At 36.2% G+C, this 22,041-nt stretch overlaps 1 protein-coding gene across 2 annotated transcripts in view; it reads left to right on the top strand.

The window, feature by feature from the left end:
• The window catches only part of LOC124160650 (centromere-associated protein E-like), a 36,716-nt gene that overhangs the window by 11,285 nt on the left and 3,390 nt on the right, over positions 1–22,041 (top strand). The window contains exons 11-20 of one of the 2 annotated variants that reach the window (XM_046536567.1): positions 2,325–2,492; positions 3,060–3,239; positions 4,902–5,084; positions 6,309–6,494; positions 7,239–7,510; positions 9,209–9,380; positions 11,000–11,248; positions 12,522–12,732; positions 16,196–16,410; positions 17,715–17,823. In XM_046536567.1, the coding sequence (XP_046392523.1) occupies positions 2,325–2,492; positions 3,060–3,239; positions 4,902–5,084; positions 6,309–6,494; positions 7,239–7,510; positions 9,209–9,380; positions 11,000–11,248; positions 12,522–12,732; positions 16,196–16,410; positions 17,715–17,823 (1,945 nt within the window). The remainder of the gene's footprint in view (positions 1–2,324; positions 2,493–3,059; positions 3,240–4,901; positions 5,085–6,308; positions 6,495–7,238; positions 7,511–9,208; positions 9,381–10,999; positions 11,249–12,521; positions 12,733–16,195; positions 16,411–17,714; positions 17,824–22,041) is intronic. The other variant, XM_046536568.1, reaches the window with a different exon arrangement.

The following is a 22,041-nucleotide window of genomic DNA, read 5'->3' as shown; positions in this document are numbered from 1 at the left end:
CAGGAATTTAGCTGATTAATGAATATTTTAATTTTATGGAAACAATTGGGCATATAATTAATTCAACTAACATCGCTTTACCCCCACTTCTGCTGCCAAGTGCTAGCTGACAATCTGAGGCATTTTGCAAAATAAAAAGCTCTTTTCCACTGGATTTTCTTCAATTATTTTCAGTCCATCTTTGGGAGTTCTCACGAGATAAGAAGATGAATTGGAATTGCTATCAGGGAGAAACCAAATATTCTGTGAAAATATCCCTTTGTCTGGGACTGTAAAAATAAAGATTTATAGCACCACTCATTAATTGTAACTTGATATATGTTTTCGGAAAAAAATACCGCATCAACTTCCGAGAAGCTTTGCTGCTCATATCGAGTTTCGCCAGAATGCTAGGTCTCCGTCGTATTTTGACATTTATTTCTTTGCGTAAAATGCTTAAATAAACTCAGAAATACGTCGTGTTTGGTCTTATTCTTTTTGAAATTACGCGCACATTACTAATATTTCAATTCAATAAAGGTGTAACATCAATTGACGAAAGTTATTCTTAGACACCTTTTGCGCTAATAGATGACTCATGCAGCGGTTGACCTCCACAGAAATGGAGAACTTCGAAGCTGGTAGGAAAAAAAAGGTCAGTGGGGGAGGAAAGGGAGGGCCGGAAACACGTTTCTATTGTTCTCGTGTAACCCGGTATTTTTTCGAAGCTAAGGTCTTCGTAATATGATCCCTGCGCGAGCTGTGACCTTTTTTTTTTTCGAAGAAGAGGAAAGCCTCAGAGGGGTGGGCTAGTGCTGAATGGAGAGGGATACCGGATCTTGGGAAATGCGCTAATGTAAGTATCCCACGGTACTCACACAGCAGTTGACCTCCAGAAATGGGTAACTTCGAAGCAGGTAGCCAGAAAAAGGTCAGTGGGTGAGAAAAAGGGGGAGGGCGTGAAACAAGTTTTTATTGTTCTCGTAACTCGATATTTTTTTCGAAGCAGGGGTCTTCGTAATGCGATCCCTGCGCGAGCTGGGACCTTTTGTTTGATTTCGGAGAAGAGGAAAGCTTCAGAGTGGGTGAGGCGAGTGCTGAATGGAGGGGGATAGCGGATCGTGGGAAATGCCCGAAGGTTGCTATCCCACGGCACTGAAGTTCTCCTGGTGGGGGGAATCGGGGATTTTCGGATTTTTTCACCCGACCATTTTCGGTTCCCCTCGTCGAACTCTTTTCACCGCTAAAATCCACGAATTTGGTGTAATTCGTCAACTTGCGTAAAACGGCGCTGCGAGCACTAAAAGACTACAGTTCTCTACATTTTTCCGAGTCAACTACCAACGACGTGCGTGCGACAGTGTATGACGCGTAATTCAAAGTATTCGAGGTATTCGAGGCGGTACTTTTCGCATAACTATTCGAAACCTCGAATATCGAATACTTTCTAATATTCGAGGTATTCGAGTATTCGCGGATACTATTCGCACATCTCTAATCAAAAGCCATATTCCTCCTTAGAAAACTGAAAACACTCATTCCTGCCGAACATCTTCGAGCAGTTTACTTTGCCATTTTTCACTGCCACCTCTCCTATGGCATTGAGGTTTGGGGCCATTCTTCCTCATCTAAAGAGTTATTCATTCTACAGAAAAGAGCCATTAGGATTATTACCAATTCTAACGTAAGGGAACACTGCAAACCACTATTCAGGCAGCAAGGGATTATGACATTGTACGGTCTATATATATTTAAATGTTTAATAAATGTGAAAGTGAATATGTATTGACAGCCATAAAACTGGTGCTGATGTCCACCATTACAACACAAGGCTCAAACATAATCTGTTACAGCCCCACTGTAGGCTGTCAACTACAAAAAATTCTTTTGACCATGTTAAACTTTGCATGTTCAACCACTTACCTCAAGAGGCAAGAAATTGTACTTTAAGAAAGTTTAAAGGTGTTCTTCACTCGTGGATAGTGACTCAAGCTTTTTATTCACTCAATGAATTTCTGGAGAGCAATACTCTAAATTGTATATTCTAGATTTAGTTTTTCTTTGACGAAGACTATTACATTGTATTATGTTTAATGTTGAATAAATTATGATTATGATTATGATGATTTAAGTATAATTTTCAACCCTTTTTTATGTAAAAAAAATTTTTAGTGCTTAAATATACTTGCTTGAAAATATCATCTATTTTTAGAGTATTATTTTTCCTTTTGATTTGTTAATAGGAAGGAGTGATTATTGATAGATGTTTTTGTTGTTATAAGTAAAAAATTGCATTTGAAAGGAGTACTGCCATACAGTTGAAATAGCTTTTTTATTTTTTATAGAGCTTGCAGCTTGAATGTGATCGTCTTCAGGATAAAGTTGATGAATTAGGGAAAGAGAATATATCATTGAAGAAAGCCTTGAAGGAGTCTGTCGATGAAAGTACAGCAAATAAGATTCAATTGCAAGAGATCAAAGAAGAAAAAAACCGTCTTGCAAGCACAGTTGAGGTATGTATATTTCATATTTATCATGTTCCAGGCTTATGTCACTTTTTATTTGATTCTGTCCTATGCTTTTAAATTATCATTCATTAATTATCAGCAATTTTCAATGCAGGGGAATTTCTTGTTGAAATGTAGCATAAGTATTTTCAAGGAATTTAGTTCATATTCATTGTAGAAAAATAGAAAAATATTGCAAACTGTTTTTATGAATGATTTTGGTTTAAAATTTGCAAGCTCTTTGATGCATGTGTGAAGAAAATGGTTTCCTTTATTTTTAACATAAAACATAATTGAATGTTCACTGAATATGATTGATTTTTGTGGTAACTATAAGAAATCATTTTGCTTTTAATTTCTTTTGAAAGATAATTGGAATTTTTTTTCAAGGCACCTTAAAAATAAATGATGCATCACTCATTCATCCTGGCTTTATAAAAAAAAAATTGAAGACAATGCTTTCAAAGACCTAAATGAACCAAAATAATTTTTTAAGTTTAAGTAGAAAAATTGATTCATTGTACAACGAACTTAGTATAATACTTTTGCCATTACAACTATCTGAATTGATAGGTCATTAACAAGGAGAAAAATTCAGCGGAAAATAGTTTACTTGAAGCAGTTAGTAAAAGGAAGAATGCAGAGAAAGAAATACAGAAATTGGAGCAGGATTTGCATTCTGTGAAGGCTAAGTTAAATCAAGAAGAGGCTAGCCGTGCCGAGGCAGTGAAACAACTTGAAGAGGGAAAACAGGCAAGGAATAGAAAAAAGAAATTCTGTTGTTTTTTATGGTGTCACTAATATGGAAATTCATTTCACATGTTGATATGCAATTGGATTTATTCTTGCTTTCTCCATTTAACAGTGCATGAAATTTGTTTGAGGTAGTGTTTGTACTATTATTATTCAAAGTTCATTGTTATTGCAAAGCTTTTTAGGAGAGTTTGAGAATATTTGTCTCATGTTTTAATAATTTGCTAGGATAAATTTTTGCTTTGTTGTGGAAGTGTGATAAATTTGCATGCTTTGGCTCATAAACTGTGAAAAGTCATCGACATAATGGAAGTCAGAATAATTGCTGGCTTGTTATTCATGCTACTGAAAGATGATACAGTTGAGCTAGAATATGATACAATTGAGACTTGGGAGATGCCAAATTTGGGATTCTGCCGGATTTCAGGTGCTGTGGTGATAACCAGTCTAATGAAGGGTTATGTGATGCTTTTTTACAAGTGTGTTCAATGAGTTATAGCACAATGAGATGATATTTTAACTAACAATGTATAATTTACTAACTATTTATGAGGAATGAGAAAGTAATTGTTTCTGAATTTACGAATGCAGTCATATTCATCCATTAGTAAGTACAGTTAACTATTGATAATACGAAGTTATTGTGACTGAAAAATCGACACTTCATAATATCAACATTCAATTCATTTTGTTATTTCAAAATTTTTAAATAAATCTCCAAAGATGCTCAATTCTGTTTTTTACACTTAAAATTATGAATAGCTTATGTTATAATCTAAATATACTCGAAAACTTCATGGGGAATTGTACATTTTTTCTTTAATTTCTTAAAATAGATAGAAAAATTTTTACAGTTTTTAAAATTCACGGGATGTCCTGAAGATTTAATAGGACCACCAGTTTTACGAGAAATATCTTCATTGAACTTTGATGTCATATGCAATTATAGTCAGGAATCTATTGAAGGTTATCGGTCAACTGTAATTAATTTCAATAGTTATTCTCAACCAAAAATATGCCAATCTAGAATATGCTTATGAAGCCCAGAAGAAATAAAAAATACAGAGAAAAGTATAAGAATGGGCTATTATTTTTGGAATATTATCTGTTGCCCTTGATGTGATCAATCCTTGATGCACAAAAATAGGTCTGTCGTAGTCTAATTTGGTAGTTAATAATAGGTATAGTTGTGTTTGATGGCATTTAATAATATAATGGTACAATGAAATGACAGTATACTAAAAGGACAGACAAGTCATCAGAGTGTTGCCATTCGACCTTGAATCCTCAACCCATTGCATTGAAAGCATTATTCTTTCTCCTGTTCCACTGAGTGTTTATCTTTCCCACGTTGTTAGATCACTGAGGAAGACTGGATTTTAAAGTTGTACTCAGAAGTTGCTTCAAGATTTGCCCAGGGATGTTCTTTTATTTATGAATTAGGTCTGTTGATCAATCTAGCTAGCTAATTTTTGATTTTGCTTCTTGACTCCAGGTGGTAGTTAAGTTTTGAAGATTTTTTTATTATATTTCTTGAGTCTTGTCTTAGAACTTATTGTAGATTATTCCCTTCTTAAGAATTGGTGTAGAGGAGACCACCATTGGTGAGATGAGCTTTCAAAATCGTAGTTCAGGTTTTCTTTTGTGGCTCTGTATTTGCAGACATGGAAGAGAGGAAATGTGTTGAGTCTAGAAATGGCTGCATTAGAACAGAGTGCTGTAGAACTTCGGAGGCAGCTGGAGGAATCTCTACAAGAAGGATCCAAGCTGAAAGAATCCCTTCGGCAGGCTGAGGAGGATCTATTGAAAAGCAAACTTAAGGAGGAGGAAGCCAAATTGACCAGGGTTAGAATACTTCACTTTTATTTTAAATCTCAAACATATTTGTTTTCTTCAATTCTTTATGTCTAACTTAAGGCCTAAAGTTTGGGTGGCACAATATAGATGATCTTACCTCATGGCTTATATAGAGAGGCATCATAATAAAAACTTTCTTTTCCTTAAAAACTGGAAAAAAAATCATTGGGGAAAGGGTACATTAGTAGTTGAAGTAATTATAACATTTTAGTGTGAATTCAGAGTATCCTGGCTTGAGTTCAGTTGTAAGATATGGTTTCAATAATGGATTTTTATTCTTGTAATTTTACTAGAATATGGGTGCATGATTGTAAAAAGTCATTTGTTCTCTGAGGAATAACAATATCTTAAAATGGTATCGTATAGGTTTTTTGTGTGAATACTAAAAATGTAGTTTTTGCTATAGTATGTTTCCTAACTTTTCACATTTTTAAATTCTAATTTTATGAAAGTGTTGTTGTTGCATGAAAGATATGTTCACAAGGAATATTGAAAGGAATAATTTTTGGCTTGTCTGAGTTGAGTTGAACAAAATTTAACCCAAGTAGCCCATTCTAAAAAGGGGATGGTGATTCTCGTTTTAGTTCTCTTTTTAAGAATAATCATATCAGAAAATGGTTTCTGAGATAAATTTCCGTATTTATCTGAATATAGTTCCCCCTTTTTTTTCCAGAACTGCCCATGGTAAAAGTAAAGAGGGGACTACACATTTTTTAATTTTTTCCCGAAACTGAAGCCTCAAATTTAGGGGGCATGGGACTGTATTCAGAGAGGGACTATATTCAGAGAAATACATTCGTTTTGTGGTGCATGAACTTATGGAAATCGATATCAAAGAAACTGTGAAAAATTTTTCTTGGGATGTACTAGTGTATAACATAAGCACTAAGGAAAGAGCATTGAACTAAAATTGCACTGCATGAGTTCCATTTTGAATGAAATTAATTTGGACTTAGTGGAATAATTGCGAAATCAATAAACTACAAATTCTATTTCTGGAAGAGAGGATGGCTACTAATGATTCGACAAAAATGATACTTATGACCATTAACTCTAAATGTGTATGAAATAAATTGAAGAGCAATAGTTAAAAAAAATATTTCAATATTCTCTTCTTATGTTATAAAGTCAATTATTGTTCTATGCGTGTCAGTGTTAATAGAAATGCTTCTGCCAATAACTTTTTCACAATTTTGTTTTAATTTTCTTCAGGATTTGCTGAAAGAAACTCAAGGGAAACTTACAGACTGTGAAAAATTAAAAACTGAAGCTTGTGAAAGTGTTGAGCGTCTTCGGAGGGAAGTGGAAACTCAATCGTTGCAGCTTGTAAAGTTAATGGCTGAATCAAAACGACAGAATGATTCCTATAGGACCCAACAAGAAGCTGTTCTGGCTCAGGTATGCATTCAGGAATGTTGATGAATTCTGGAAAGCACAGACTGAAGATGTAGTCTTATTGAGTTGAAAATTGGTATGGGTAATAAGGACCACCACTAGCTTTAAATACCAGCAGAAAACCGATGAAAAAATTAGTTTTTTGATCCATCCTATTTAGCACTGCACTGATATGCAGAGTATCAAATCACTGCAAATATTGTTGTCAGTGGGCGAATGGTATGCAGCTAGAAGATTTAAAATCCAAACTCTCTCTCTTGTTTTAATTTTCTGAAAAGCTCAGAAGAAAGTACATTGCTGTATGCTCCATTATACAATATTCAATGCCTTTGAATTCACCATAGGATCAATTTTTTGGAAAACAGTTATTTAGGGAGCTTTGGCGTGTTAGGGAAGATGAAAAATAAATTTGAACAAAAAATCTCTGCCCTTTCGTGTTAAAGTCAAATGTTACCTCTTTTCCTTGTCCTCTGATAGACAGGTACAACTTTGATAATTGAATATCCCGCACTTCACTGGTAGGTAGCCATTTTCATATCTCAGTGTGGTCATGCAATATGCAATGTATTATTCTTGAGAAATACATAGTTCAATGTCAAGTGTCCGTCAGAATTTATGTAGTTGGTGTTTCTTCCCAAGGATGGGCACATGCCATGAAACGTTTCTGATTATCATCAATGTTATGCGATTCAGAAGGTGTTTAATATTATAAGTTCTAATTACCTATTCGATATTTTTAAATTGCAGGCTAGTGCTCTGGAAGCCCAGGTGACTAGATTACGCTCTGAGCTTGTAGAGAAGAATATGGAACTGGAACAGGTCCGTTCTGATTTTGCAGCCTACAAAGTGAGGGCTCAGGCAGTTCTCTTAAGGAAGGAGCAAGAGAGAGAAGCTGAAGGGTCAGGAAGCAGCCGTAGGGACAAGGAGGAAGAGGAGGCCAAGGAACAGGAATGGGAACGGGAAAGACGACAACTGGAGAGGGTCGCTGATGGTTTGAAACGTACATTGGAAGATGCCACGTTAGTAATTTACCTATTTATCCCATGCACATTGTATATCTGTGAATATGAGCTGCTTCATTTGTAGGATATCCCGTCAGGGTGTAATAAGTTAAAAGATGACTTGAGAGGACTTTTTCTTGTGTTGTCATTGTTGCAAATGTGTGCTATTAGGATCATGCCACGATCCACTGTACATATGTGACGTACTACTATCTTGCCCCTTCCCATTTGGGTGTGCATGCCCCCCGAAGACCTGCTTTGGTTCTATTCTATTATATATGGGTAACTTGTGTACCATTTTGACATTTTTCAGCATTATTTCTAACCTTGTGGGCTTTGGTGAGTTTAGCTGTCAAGTGCATGAGTTTGAGTGACTGGCTTGCTCAAATCTGTCATTTTTATGACCTGTTTTTTTTACAAGATTTGAGAATTTAAACTGCCCCTTGATTTTGTTTCACTAATATCAGGAAACAAAGTGTGGCTTGTATTCAAAAGAATACGGTAATATTTTTTCCTAAATCTAGTTATTTAATATTCAGGCTTATTGTCAAAATGATTTCATCCATCTTCTCCCAATGCTTTTATATAATCTATATATTAACTGATGTGTAGTAGTGATTGAACATTTAAGTGATGGTTCTCTTTTGCTTTATGTTCTGTTGAAGATAACTCTAATTGAAATTGTTGAAGCTGTGTTGGACATTATTTTTGCCCAGAGTGACACTATTACTTAGAATCAGATCAAGTATTTTGGACTCCTCATTTATTACATTGAAACTTGAAGCTTGTATGTGGTGGAAGGGCTCTATATTATCAATAACAAACACATTGTTACTTCAACAAAATGTTTATAAAAATTTTTATTCTATTCTATCCTCATTTATTATTTAACTTCTGCACTGCAGATATTCCACATGGTTTGGCCCTGCTAACTGAGCTTTTCTGGCATTTGTAATATTACAAGCCAGCCGCATGAACTTTGGTGAAATTAGTATTAATTGCCGAGGGGATTGAGGAACGTGGATAGCATTGTTGTCTGCTCAGTTGTCCTGAAAATTAAAAGTCCGTGGTTTGATTCTTGGTTCAGGGGAATTTTTTCCCATTGCAAGTTCTGAATTTTCTGGTGTTGTTTGAAACAATTAGAAGCTGAATGATTGGGAATGCTACTTCTGGCTTATGCTCGTGACTAATCTGATTGCCAATAACTTGTGAGAGTCTTTCGTTATTCAAAATTACAATTATAGTAAAAAAAATGGCACGGTAACATTTAAATTGTGTGAAAATACGAAGTATTTGATGACTTTTAGAAGAAAAATATGATTTTTTACATTGTTTTTAAAATGGTCTGTTAATACAAAGTTCATTAATACAAAATTTTTATGAATTTACAAAAGTAAATTTTTAGGTTCTGCCTACTTCGTAATGACGAGAGTCTAGTATAATATGGATATAATGTCCAAACTATATAATAAGATGAGATTAATAACACTAAATCTATCTAGAAAATGTCCAGGTTGATAAGAAACAGTAATATTAGGGCTGCAGTGGCCATGAACACCATCCTGAGCGCTGCTCAGGCATTATTGAGAAAGTGTTAACTTTCGTGTGCAACACAGTTGAGGACATCATTCATTCTAACTTATTTAATAAATTTTCATTGAAAAATTTCTTTACAATGAGAATGAATTTGATTGATGAACGCATTTGAATTTACAGCTCCCAATTGGAAGAAGTCCAGGCTGATCGGGAGACTCTTCATGAAAAATGCCAGACTCTAGAACTAGAATGTCAAAGACTGCGAGATTCATTCAAAGAGCTTGAGGATCACAACAAGGAAGAAGCATTTCAATCCCGAATCAAGGTGGACACCCTGGTTCGATCTTACCAGGTTGGTTGTTTGTGTACTTCTTTCACTCTGCTTTATTGTTTTTTTTTTTTGAATATGCACCTAAAATACTAATCTTAATTGTATACTATTTTAATAATCAATAATATATTGGAAGTTGTTGTGATAGTTTTAGGGGTAATGCTATCATTTGGAAATGATGGTCATAATTCTGTAAGTGCTATTGGTATACCAAGGCATTCCTTAGAAAAACTGTGGACTTATGGGAATATTAATTGTTACTTTAGAATATGCAGATTTTATTTAGAGTTGCCTCAAATAGTAAAGACTCAGTCAGAATTAGTTTCACCATCTGTATTTCACTTTGGTAAAACCACACCAAGAAAAAGCTGTGCGCTTATAAGTACTCAAAACTTAAATATACAATGTGAGTACATATCAAATGAAAAATAATTGAATAGACATGGATGCAAACAAAATAGGAACTATCAGCACCAGAGAAGCAATACTTAAGGGCGATTCCACGCGTCACGGACTGACCGTCACAATAGGTTTTTGAACTTTTAAGAACACACGTAACGCGAACGGACTGACATACAAAACTTTTTCAACTTCCAAATTGCTGCACAATGGTGTGAAGTTTAACTTTGGTTGATATACTACTTTGTCTTGAAAAATACAGGACTTATGTGACTTAAAATTCACTGTCACGGACTGACAAAAATGAAACGAACTTTCAGCTCAGAGTAAAACCTCTAAGGTTTGCTCTGAAACAAAGAGCGATCAGAGTTTCAGTAAAATACATCTCAGAACACCAAATGCAAATTTCATAGTGCTACAAAGCCCATTACAATAACTGATTTTACAGAGGAGTAATTCCCCTTGAAAAGCATCGTCACGGACTGACCAGAAATGTCACGGACTGACTTTTGTGATTCCCATCTGGTATAAATTTATTCAGTGCCAAAAAATTTTACATAATAATTTCTTTAATTCAAAATAAACAAAACAAATTTGTGCGAAAAACCTTAAAATTATTGAAAATAATGAACGAACCTCAAGATAGAAAAAAATTATTAATACAGTGGCCATAAAAATCAATTAGCGAAACAGGTGTTTTTTGCGCGTAGAAGAATCATTAAATTTAGTATGTGGCTAAAAACTGTGGTGAGCACATAAAAAATGTCTCTTATCAGAGACACTTGCGACTCATGCTAGTGTCAGCACTTAATAACGAAAGTCTAGACTTTATAGCACAAATTTTGATCCATATCAGAGCCTCCAACCACTTTTTTTATTTAACCAGTCAGTATGACATTTACGTGGAATTGCTCTTAAACAATGGAGACTATATAAGAACTTGTTGCAGTCACGTTCTTTTGGTTGAGCTGGGTATCTGACCTCTGGATCTTCATCTCAGGAACAGGATGTGGATTAAAGGAAAAGATTCAATGCAACTAATTAAATCTTATTTTATTGAATGAAAACCATCAGGCACAAAGGAGGGCTGCCAGTGGTGACAATAATGCTGCGGTCCTGCGAGGTGTCTCTGTCAACTTGAAGTTGTTTTAACTTAATATGTGTTTAAGTTTCATCACAAATTACAGATTTAATGTGCAACCTTCTGACTTGTTTTATATTATATTTCATATTATCCTCAGCAACAACTCGAAGAACTCCAGAACAAGTACCGTACAGAGACATTATCCCTTCGGGAACAAGTGGAGAAGTTGAAGGCGGAGAAAGAGGCTCTCGTTGCTCTGCAGTCCTCCTTTGACATTCATAAGAAGAATAAGGATGATCAAATGAGAGGGTCTGGTGGTCACAGGCCATGGCCATTGGCAGCAGATACACCACTGGATGGAAGGTTGGCCTCTGAGATGGCTCTTCATCCTAGGGAAGAGGGAGAGGTAAAAAGCATTAAGCGTTTCTCTACTACTCCTTGTTAACCTTTTTAGTGCTATCCTTCTTCCCGGGGTACAGTCGAAAAATGCGGAGGGTATTTTAATAAAATGTAGCAACTAGGAAAAATAAACATTATATAGTTAATTTTTTAGATATCTTTATGGATTTTTTTTAAATAAATGAGATTAAATTGGACAATAATCACAACATTTTTATGCGTTTACTGATGTATAAGTTTTTTTATTTCAATGTCCTCAAATTTAACAACAATAACGTAAAAGCCGATATATCGGCGCATCGCACTTTTCAGCCGAGCGGTAAAAGCCGATTTATCGGCGCGCCGCACTAAAAGGGTTAACTAGCCATCGCCCTTGCTCTAAGCTTATTGTTAGAATTTATTTTCCACTTTAGGTGTATGGTTTTGGGGGCAATAGTGTTTCGGCATCAAGCCGGAACTTTAAAAAAATTTGTCGCAGGAGGTTCGATTTTTATGTGCGAGAGACTACATACAGTTATTCCCCAAATTATGTGTTTACTTCATTTCTAATTTATTGAATGGAATGGGAAAGGACTTCAGATTACCATTTGAAGTGTGGGTTTCCTTCTCAGTTTTCTACACTGCACTATCTTGAGGCCATAATCATGGTTGCACTGTAGAGAAAACAACTTATTACTTCATTACGGGATCACAAAATGCGTGGCAGCAGAGGTTGCTTAAATTCGTTTTCTGCTACCCTTTACCTACCATTTGAATTCCTCTCATAACTTCTCTGTTATAAATCTCATGTTTGTTATGACCCTCCAAATCAGTCTTAGCAATACAAAATTATATTCAAGCTCACATGTTAGCAAAGCATTCTGTTGTTTGCAACTTTCAAAACGATGTCTGTGGTCAGAAATATCGCTAGATTCAATGTGTACTCTAGATGGTCGGACCACTGCACATTATTTCTAAACCGAACTCATTCACCGTGTATAGCAGAAGTTTCACGGAATCATGAGCTTGAATTTCATTCACATGGTCATTCATCATGTAAAACATAATTAATGCTAATTCCATTTGTATTTACGTACATTGATTCTTGTCATCAACTTCAGAATGTGTGCCATAAAAATCAATAAAATTATAAATTCGTTTTAGGTACATATGAGATTCTTGTGTACCAAACGTTAGAAAAATTGGCATTGGGTGGAGAAAGAAATATTTTTTAAAATTCTAACTTGGATCCATCAAAGTATCATGTTGGAATAACCTGTTACTTTCTACTTCTTTTTTAGGGATCTGAAAGTGTAGAATCTCCTCCAAGCCCTCACAGTTCCTATAACTCACGTAGCCATGCTAATGTCGGTGGTGGTGGAAGGAGGAAAAAGAAAGGTTTGGTACCTCTTGATCAGCTATTGTCGTCCTCTTTGCCTGATGAAGAGGAAACTGATGGAGGTGATCAAGACACCCTGCCAGGCGATGAAGAAGATGGAAATGTTGGTGATTGTAAGTAATTAATTTTGTTAAGGGTCATCCATAGACACCCAGAGCCTTAGTATGGGCTGGTCTACAATGAGACATAAGTGATAAGACGGATGCCATAAAATGCAAGGTATAAAAAATTGCTCGTCTCCAATGAGAGATGTACAAGCTGTAAGAAAAAACTCAAAATCATGGTGTAGACGGAAACAGTTGTTGCAATATCGCAAGTAGAACTAAGACTAGGTACTGAAGTTTTCTTAGATGCTTTTTGCAATGTATAGTCTTCGTTACTCTTAAAGTGCTTGTTTTACCGTTAATATAACTGTTCCTAATTTTTAATTGCTTTCAACCACACCAATTGATTTGATGCAGGTATTTTTGGTGTTATGCACTCTGGAAGTTGATATTTTTTTCTTTATTTTCGGGTGCTAGTAATTATAAAACAACATACAGTCGGATCCGGATTTAACGTCTTCGCATTTAACGTTTTTCCGCATTTATGGTCGTAAAAGTTTTTCCCGCACAAGATTTTTTTTGCCCGATTTAACGTTTTTTCATGATGGTTCGTGCAAATGATTATCCAAATCTTCGAATTTCTGCTCGTCAACAAGAAGAGTCTCATGAAAGTTTACCAAGAGTCAATAGAATCTACCGGGGAACACTTCTTCAACTGCTTTCTTCCGCGAATGCAGCGCTGGGACCTTCAACTCGCTAGCTGGGTGATTTGTCTTCTCGTAATGTTTTGCTCCCCTTCTGATCCAAACACCAGGCACTTTTTGGATCAGAGCCGATCTAATGGAGCAAAGTCATCCCTTAATAACCTCAAACTACCTTATCCTTCACTTTTGGAATTTTACTTCGATGATAATTGACGACTGATGACACGAGTTTTTCTCCGAGGGCCGCTACAATGACGGTTTTCTCGTAATGTTTTCACTTGATGGCTTATGCCCCTTTCAACTCTACTTTCTACGGGCAGTCCAATTTTAGCCCAATATTTTTCCAGTCATCTACTTACTCTTTTCAAAAGAGGAGACACAATATCATTTGCGCAGTTCACCAGATGATTCTTTCTATAGATTTCAGTTTCCACGGAGGAACAGAGAAAGAACCGAGGAAGCGTTTCCCCTGTCATGATCGTGAAAGAGAGCATTCTTTCCCTACGGAACAACATTGTTTCACATCGTAATTTAGATACCCCGGAGCCCATTTACCGACATGCGGTTGGTTGATATCGCTGTCGATTCAAAGATATTTATCTGGGGCTATTTTATGTCAAAAGAGAATGACAATCGGAGTTTTGGCGAACTATCACGGTCCATGACTCTAAATAAATCGCTCATGCCGGAAAAAAATCACCGCATAATCACGGTAAAAAAAGATCGCGGATAGAGTGCGGAAAAATACGAAAATCAAGCAGCATTGCCCTTGGTGGTTGACTTCGACATCATAACTCGGACGAAGTTGCCAAACTCTAGAGGCACTGACAATTTGTCATAAGAAATCCAGTTCTGTTGAAGATTAAACCTTTTCACTTAACAGAGTTTAGCTAATCGCTATTCAAGGTCCAACCAAATTTTATTAAAGGCTGCGGTGAAACAAGGTGAGTCGGCGTCAAGGTGATTAGCGCGCCGCGTAAGCAACTTCTCCCGGCTCCATTCGACCTGCATGAGGCCGCGGATATATGATAATCTGGTGTTATCATCGAGTTGAATCACCATCGACTTGTAGGCATACTAGATATAAGATTCTCCTTTTTTGGATGACCTCGAAATCCAAAATGTGCGCACAGGAGGCTTTTTAAAGGCTCATAAATCCCTCGTTTCGCGGAGGCTACAGAAAACTAGTTTTAAAGTATACCGGGATTTAAGTTTTAAAGGATCCGGGTTCGAATCCCGGTCAAGGCGAATGATTTTTTTCTCTGTGGATCTTTCGTACGCAACAGAAAACGTTAAGTTGACAAAATTCCAATAAACCTCCCTTTTACTAGTTATTCGGTAGTTTAGAATTCGGGATTAGCGATCTTCTGTTGTCATTTTATTTCACTCATCTTTATTGTTGCATTGACGATTTTTTTAGGACATAGTTACACCTTTTCTTATTACATTAGAAATGCTATAGTCACCTACATGTCACTTTTATAGAAAAAATTTTAAAATTCCATCGAGACGACTGAAATATGAGTAAAAATGGAATCACTAATGTCCATAATAATATTCCGTGGGAATACTTTTAAGTTGATGTACATTATAATTTTCTTAAAATATTTCATTAAAGCAATTGTCATCCTCTCATTACCTACTTATTTCTACTACCCATTTTTTTAGCTGATTCCTGAAAAGTATTATCCAACTCTCACTGGGCAGAGAACATTTAATCAATGAATTTTTTGCTGCATGCAGCACCTTTTAGTTGCTTAAAATAATATATTTTATTCATAAAAAGCCATTCCATTCATTACAGACCCTAAAACCTGAAAAAATGGCATGTCCTCATTTAGTGTTTGTCCGCATTTAGTCTTTTAAATTGTGTCCCCCCTGAAAAACCTTAAATCAGGATTCCACTGTATTTAGGTTAATAATATAATGTATAATAATTTGCTTAGTGAAGCGTAAACATAATACTCACTCAATTATTTGTTTGTTTGCATCATACACCATGCCTTTCCCAAAGTTTTCATCTCTTCGACTTTTGGCTGTGGTCAGCCGAATTACCTAGCTCTCACTTCCAGTTTTGTGAGACACTTCTGGCATCAATCATGCTCGAGATGAGCTCTGATTGGCTAAAAGTAAGCCGTAAGCCATAAGGATGAACATTGACCGACTTTCTTGCTGTATATATTGTAAGGCATAAGTCCATTGTAAAATAGCATTTCGGCTCCCTTGCAGCTTATGTCTGATGGCTCAAGTCTCATTGTAGACCAGCTCTAAGGTGATCACTCTTAAGGAAAACCATAAAAGTCCAGGAATGTCATGGTGAAAAGTTATAGAATGTAATGAAATGAGAAATATGTAATGGAAAGTAACAATTAATCTTGAGTATTCATGTTTTTTTATAAGTCAAGTGATGTATATTTCTTATCCTCCCATGAGTTGATTTATTTTCAATGCTCGAACATTCCTTGCTTTGCTTATAGCCAATAGATGCCTACTTGTGATCATACGATTATTGAATGAACAAAGAGGTAGTCTTGACAGGTATCAATATTTCGGCTCTTAAAAAAATTCCTACGTCAATTTAGTGATGTAATTATCAAATCTAAAATGTTATTAAATATTTATCTTTTTAATTTGCATAATTATAAATCTTAAATCTTCCTTCATTAAAGTTGAAGTTGGAATGATTTGAGGAAAGACCTTGGATATATTTTACTTATGGTGGTTAATATTAGACTAATGGGGTACTGAAGTAAAAAATATTATTTTGGTCAGAACCCGTCATCTTTTTTCTTGTCTACATGACTTACTATTCTTTGTCCTTTATGAAGGGATCTCTGGGCATCGGTCATCTTATAACGTGGTTGCTACCCTTGAACGCAGAGCAAAGCATTTGTCTGTTCTCTTATCTGAAGCTGAGTCTGAGGGTGCTCGTCTTGCTCAGCAGAATGCATTGTTAAAAGAAGAGGTCAGAAGACTGGAGCGATGCGCTGAGCGAACGGAGCATACTCAAAATGCTGAGTATCTGAAGAATGTACTCCTTAAGGTTTGTGTCTTAGGATTTTTCATTCATCATTGCAATTCATTTCAGAAGTTCATGAAACATTTTTTCCCTTAATATGTCAACATTTGCATTTTAGTGGTTGTGTCTGAATACATAATATTCATTGATGATTACATAAGATTTCCCTTTAAATCATATAAAAGCCATCTATATCATCTGTGATTTGCTATTCATTTTTTTCTTGTAATAATTGCCATTTAGTCTCACATTCTGATGGTAAGGCTAGCTTTTTGCTGTTGGTAAGAGTTATCTCTGCTTGAAGTTGTCTCAGAACGTACTTATATCTGTGTATAATTTCATCACTAATTTAAGTGACATGTATTTATGTTTCATTTTTCATTGATTTTCGAAGGATATCACATGTTGTGTGTAACTGAGTGGAATAGATTTTTTCTATTTTTATCCTCCTATGAGAAATGTTATCATGACTACATTTTCTGTGATGCTTGGTAATCTATTTTTGAATTATCTGTGCGTCTGTGAGCATTCATTGCTTGAGATTGTTCAGAGCTGACAGTATACAATTGAAACCTTACAGGCGTACTTAAGTTCATATGTACTAGAAGTTTCAGATTCTAGTGGGGAAACAGAGGGGATCCCATTTCATTTACCTGGCCTGTGGCCTCAAGTCCCGTGCTATACAACTTGCTCAGTCCCATTTTGTTTTTTAATACGTCTCCTGTCTCATGTTGTGCTCTGCACAACTTAGAGTTTAAATGACTTTTTTCACTTTCTGCATTTATGTTTTTAAAATTCTGTGTCTTCTTTTGACTGTCTTTTTTGGTTTAACAGTTAATATATCTCCTATTTTGACTTTTGAACTTTCCTGAATCTACTTGAAAATGTAAGAAAATGTGTAATAAGGCCAAAGCCATTGTTGGAGATCAGGTGGGTATGGTAGATATACCTATATAGAAGAGGATGTTGGGTAGAAAAGTGTTGGCTTTGCATCCCGTGGGCCTGGACTCTAATCCTGGCGGAGGTAGAGATTTTTTTGGAAGTTGCTCAATCCCTGGGTGAATGGTGTGGAGGGTACATCAAGTACATCACCCCGTCTGTCAGATGGGATGTTAAACTTTGGTCCCCTTGATGACTTTTGTTAAGAGGAGGCTGATGCTGACGAGGGTTTTCTTTCTTTCCCTTCATCCCTAACCCACCCTCATGGTGCCTATGACCTTAGGTGTCAGTTGCCTCCTCCAAATACTGTACTTTACCTGAAGCCATTATTTTTTATTCTGCTGCAGATAATTGAGGTAACCTACTGAAAGTGAATCTTTGTCTTACAGTTCATTACACTTCAAGGAGGTGATGAAAGGTCTCGCCTTGTTCCTGTTTTGACCACCATTTTAAAACTTAGTCCTGAGGAAACTCATCAGCTAAATGCTGTTGCATCAGGTGAGCCAATGAATAAGAGGTTTTCTCTTATTGGTCATGAAAACTGGGCTAAATCATTAGTCATACCAGACTTATTTCAGAGCAACATACATGGATTTATAACATGTTTTAAAGTTTGTTTCATTGAGAATAATTCGGAAAATATTGTAAAATAAGCAGAGAAATTTTGAAACTTCAATGTTGATACATATTTGGTAATAAACTGCTAGTTTTTGTGGTCAACAAGGACGTTAGGAAGTCCATTCTGGTGAGCTGAAAAAAACTTTATCCAAGGGAAAATATGGAATGAAAAGCAGCGGAGCAATTCTCAATATGTGAAATTTACCTTGATTTTTGTTTGATGAAATCTTTGTATTGGTAACAAGTTCATAGATATCTTTTTTTTTTAACATTTGAAAGATTTAAGTTGGCCTGTACACTGGCTGTTATATTCATTGGCAGTGGTGCATGGGTGTGTATTTTTGGTGTACAGCAGTGCTCTGGTGTCTACACTATTACCTTCTCTGACACAAGCTTCTCACTAATAACTAGGAGCATGCAAAAGGTGAAGTTATTTTATAGCCAAAAGTGGTTGTATATTTTTACAAGCGATGTTATTTTGCCCTGAAATCAGTGTTATTTTTACGGCAAAATATTTTATGTTGATTGAGAGCCATGCTTTCAGTGGCCCACCCATTGCCCTAAATTTAGGATATTATTGACCTGGGATAATTTAAGCAATAATACACATGGAATATTGACTTAATTCACCTATTTTACATATTTATTCTTCACGTATCCATATATCCAGCTTACATAGAGAGAGAAATTACTTTAAATTTCTGTAATTTCAAATGAAATATTGCTATTGCGACCATAATGTCTTCTTTTAGATTTGTTCTCTTATCAGTTAACTCAGTGCTATAGCAGGAAAGAAATCTTTCTGAGTCCACATTTGCTGAGGGGGTTCAAATTGCTTAAAGGCACTTAGATACAAACGATGTCTCAGACAATTTGAGCTCCTGCATTGCTTTAATTATATCCACTGAACCGTGGGAATTTTGCTTTTGTATTAATTTCTGTAATTCTCCTAATCTCAACTACTCTGTCTCCATTGACTCGAGGCCATGAATTTTTTGTCTTTAAGTCAGGGTTCACATCTGTAGTGGGAACTTCTTGGGGATCAAAAACTGTGATCTTTTCAAATACCAATTTTTTGCTTAGGTCTTCTATCATAAGAGAACTAAGTTTGGTTGATGTCTTTTAAGCCATCTGCATTAGTATTGACTTAACAGCAGCTGTTTTGGAGGTTGTCATGTTTTGCAAGTATAATAAGTGGTTTTATCGAAAAAAGTACTCTTATGAATATTCTTAAGGCTCATTTTTAACTTCCTTAACTCTTTCAAGACGTTGTTGCTCTCTCCTTAGCATGAATGCAGGACTGAGACCCAAGAGACTCTTCGGTCCCCTCTGTATGGAGCATTTATGTTGGACATTTGTTAAGAAGGGTCTTGCAGATAATTTAACTCTCTCAACCCCAACCTTTTTCAATCCTTCCAAGTGGGGACTCCGCATTATCTCGGACTCCGTGGGTAGTTGGGCTCCCTCCTTTCGCGATTTATAACCCTACCAGCGGCATTGGTTTGCTGTCAACTCATGCTTTGTTTATATGAATTAGCTAAATTGATAATTTTGCTTGCCCGTAAATTGGAGACTTCCAATGGAATTCCTCGTTTTATTCTGTGAATTTTCAAATTTTGAACGAAGCTCTATCGTCAGTATTAACAGATTTAATCCAGCAGGCTGTCGTGCCTCAAAATGTGGCCAAACAAGTTGTCCCTTCTTCTGCTTAAGGTTTTTAGGAGGCTTTTCTCCCGCTCTCCTTAGCACTTCCTCGTTACTCACACGGTCAATCCATTTTATCTTCATCATTTTTCAGTAGCACCACATGAATGCTTCCACTCTTGACTTCTCTGCTGCTGTCAACGTCTAAGCCTCACTTCCATAGAGATATATACTCCATATGTAGCATCTGATGAATTGTTTCCTTACTTCTATGCTTGTATTCTCAGCTATAAGAAGATTCTTCTTTTTGTAGAAAGGCCTCTCCGCCTGCGCTATTCTATTGACTATTTCTTTCTTGCTTCATCCATCGTTGGTAATTCAGCTTCCCAAGTAAGAAAACTCTTTCACTTTTCACCTTCAAGCTTATGCTTTTCTAAGTAAATCTTCGTCTTAGCCTCCTCTCTTTTGCTGCAAACTAATATCTTAGTCTTCTTTTTGTTGATTTTCAACTGATATCTGGCCATTGTCCTTTCCACATTTGTCAAAGTTTTCTTCAAATCCTTCTCTGACTCGGCTATGACTGCTATGTCGTCAGCAAATCGCAGGATACTAATATTTTCTCCATGGATATTGACACCTGAAGCTTTCTCCTTGATTTCATTGATGGCTTTCTCTATGTAGACATTATAAATTAAGGGGGAATGTGCACACCCTCGTCTCACCCCTTTCCTTATTCTTGCTTCTGTGCCATTGGGGTTACATTTGATCACAGCTACTTGGTTTTTATACAAACTACGAACAATAGGGTAGTTTCCTTCATCAAAGAAAACGAAAGGCATTGATTGCAATTCTATACCCAATATTAGTGTACTCATAATATACAAATCATTTGGTTTTAGAAATCCCAGTTTAGATGAATGTTAATGATCAATTTTAACAAAGATTGGTGCCCATGCGTTGCCACTCCACGTGATGTCACAGGGACCTAGATAGTATCGGAGTAGATAGGAGTTTTACATCGTCTGAGATTACCAATGCATGCATGAGGCACAGAGCTCAGGGTAACATCTCTTCATAATCGCCTATGGTTGGTAAGTTTCCTTTGTTTGATAGGGTATTAATAATCCTTACTTAAGCCTAGCACTATCTGCTAGCAGGGTATTCTACGCTACTGCTATGCTTGGCAGCAAGCAGCCTGCATCATAGCAGGGTTCATAGCCTTTCACCCAGGTGGCCTCTCACAGCAGCAGCCAGACGTCACAAGGGCTTTTCTCAGCATTCATACTTCACTCTACTTTCACTTAGCTCACATACTTTCACTTAGCTATTGCGTTTTCGTGTGATTGAAAATTTTCACTTTTCATTAAATTGTGAAAAATAGATATTGTCATTTAAAAATCTAAAAGCGTTAAAAAGTACTCCAGGAGTAACAATCTTTCGACTTAGGAAAAAAAAAGGAAACCAACCTATTCTACGATCATTGTAAAGCTCTTCGATTTCTTTCAGAATTCTATGCATTGAATTCCATTCGACGTTATCAAATGCCTTCTCTAAATGACAAATGCTGTGAAAGTCGGTTTGTTTTTCTCCATTCTCTTCTCTATGAGCTGCCTAAGAGCCATAATTGCTTCTCTTGTGCCCTTGCTTTTCCAAAATCCGAATTGGTCCTCATCCAGGAATTCTTCTGCTCTTCGTTGTATTCTCCTGTAAATGATTCTTGTCAAAATCTTTGATGCATGTGTCATCAGGCTTACGGTCCTAAAGTCATCGTACTTCTCTGCTCTCTTCTTTTTGGTGATGAGAATGATGATATTCTTCTCGAACTCACAAGGTATATCTTCTATTGAGTACATATTGCAGATAGTTTTATACAGTTAAGACCTTTTCTCCTGCATTTTTGATTACCTCTGCTGGAATGTAATCTACTCCTGGGGCCTTATTCTTTCGCAGGTCTCTTATTGCAGCGTCAAATTCCGATCTTCAGATGCTCGCTCCAATGTCATCCTTTTCAACTTCACTTTCCTCTTCGATAACTTTTGAGCTAAGTTTGCTTCCATTGTGTAATTCCTCCAGGTATTCCTTCCATATCTCGGCTTTGTCTTCGTTTTCAATTAGAATATTTCCATTTTTGTCCCTTATGGTATTACATCTTGTGCTTCATTCCTTGGAATGGTTCCTCACTATTCTATAGGCTGTTTCCTCTTTCCCTTGTACGAGGTTATTTTCCACGTCCTCGCATATGTTCCTCATCCATGCTTCTCTGGCTTTCCTTGCTTGCGGCAAATCTCTTTCTTCATTCTCTTGCTGCTAGCCTGTTCTTCCTCAGTATCCGTATTCATATACTTTCTTTGTTCTTCAATGAGGTCTAGGACTTCATCCGTGATCCATTGATTATTGTTAACACATTTTCTTCTCCTTAAAACTTCTCCAACGGCCTCCTGAAACCCACTTTTG

The sequence above is a fragment of the Ischnura elegans genome, chromosome 6 (assembly GCF_921293095.1).
Source record: "Ischnura elegans chromosome 6, ioIscEleg1.1, whole genome shotgun sequence".
NCBI classification, from domain to species: domain Eukaryota; kingdom Metazoa; phylum Arthropoda; class Insecta; order Odonata; family Coenagrionidae; genus Ischnura; species Ischnura elegans.
Note: the sequence above shows the minus strand (reverse complement) of the source record. Positions and strands in the feature narration are given on the sequence as shown.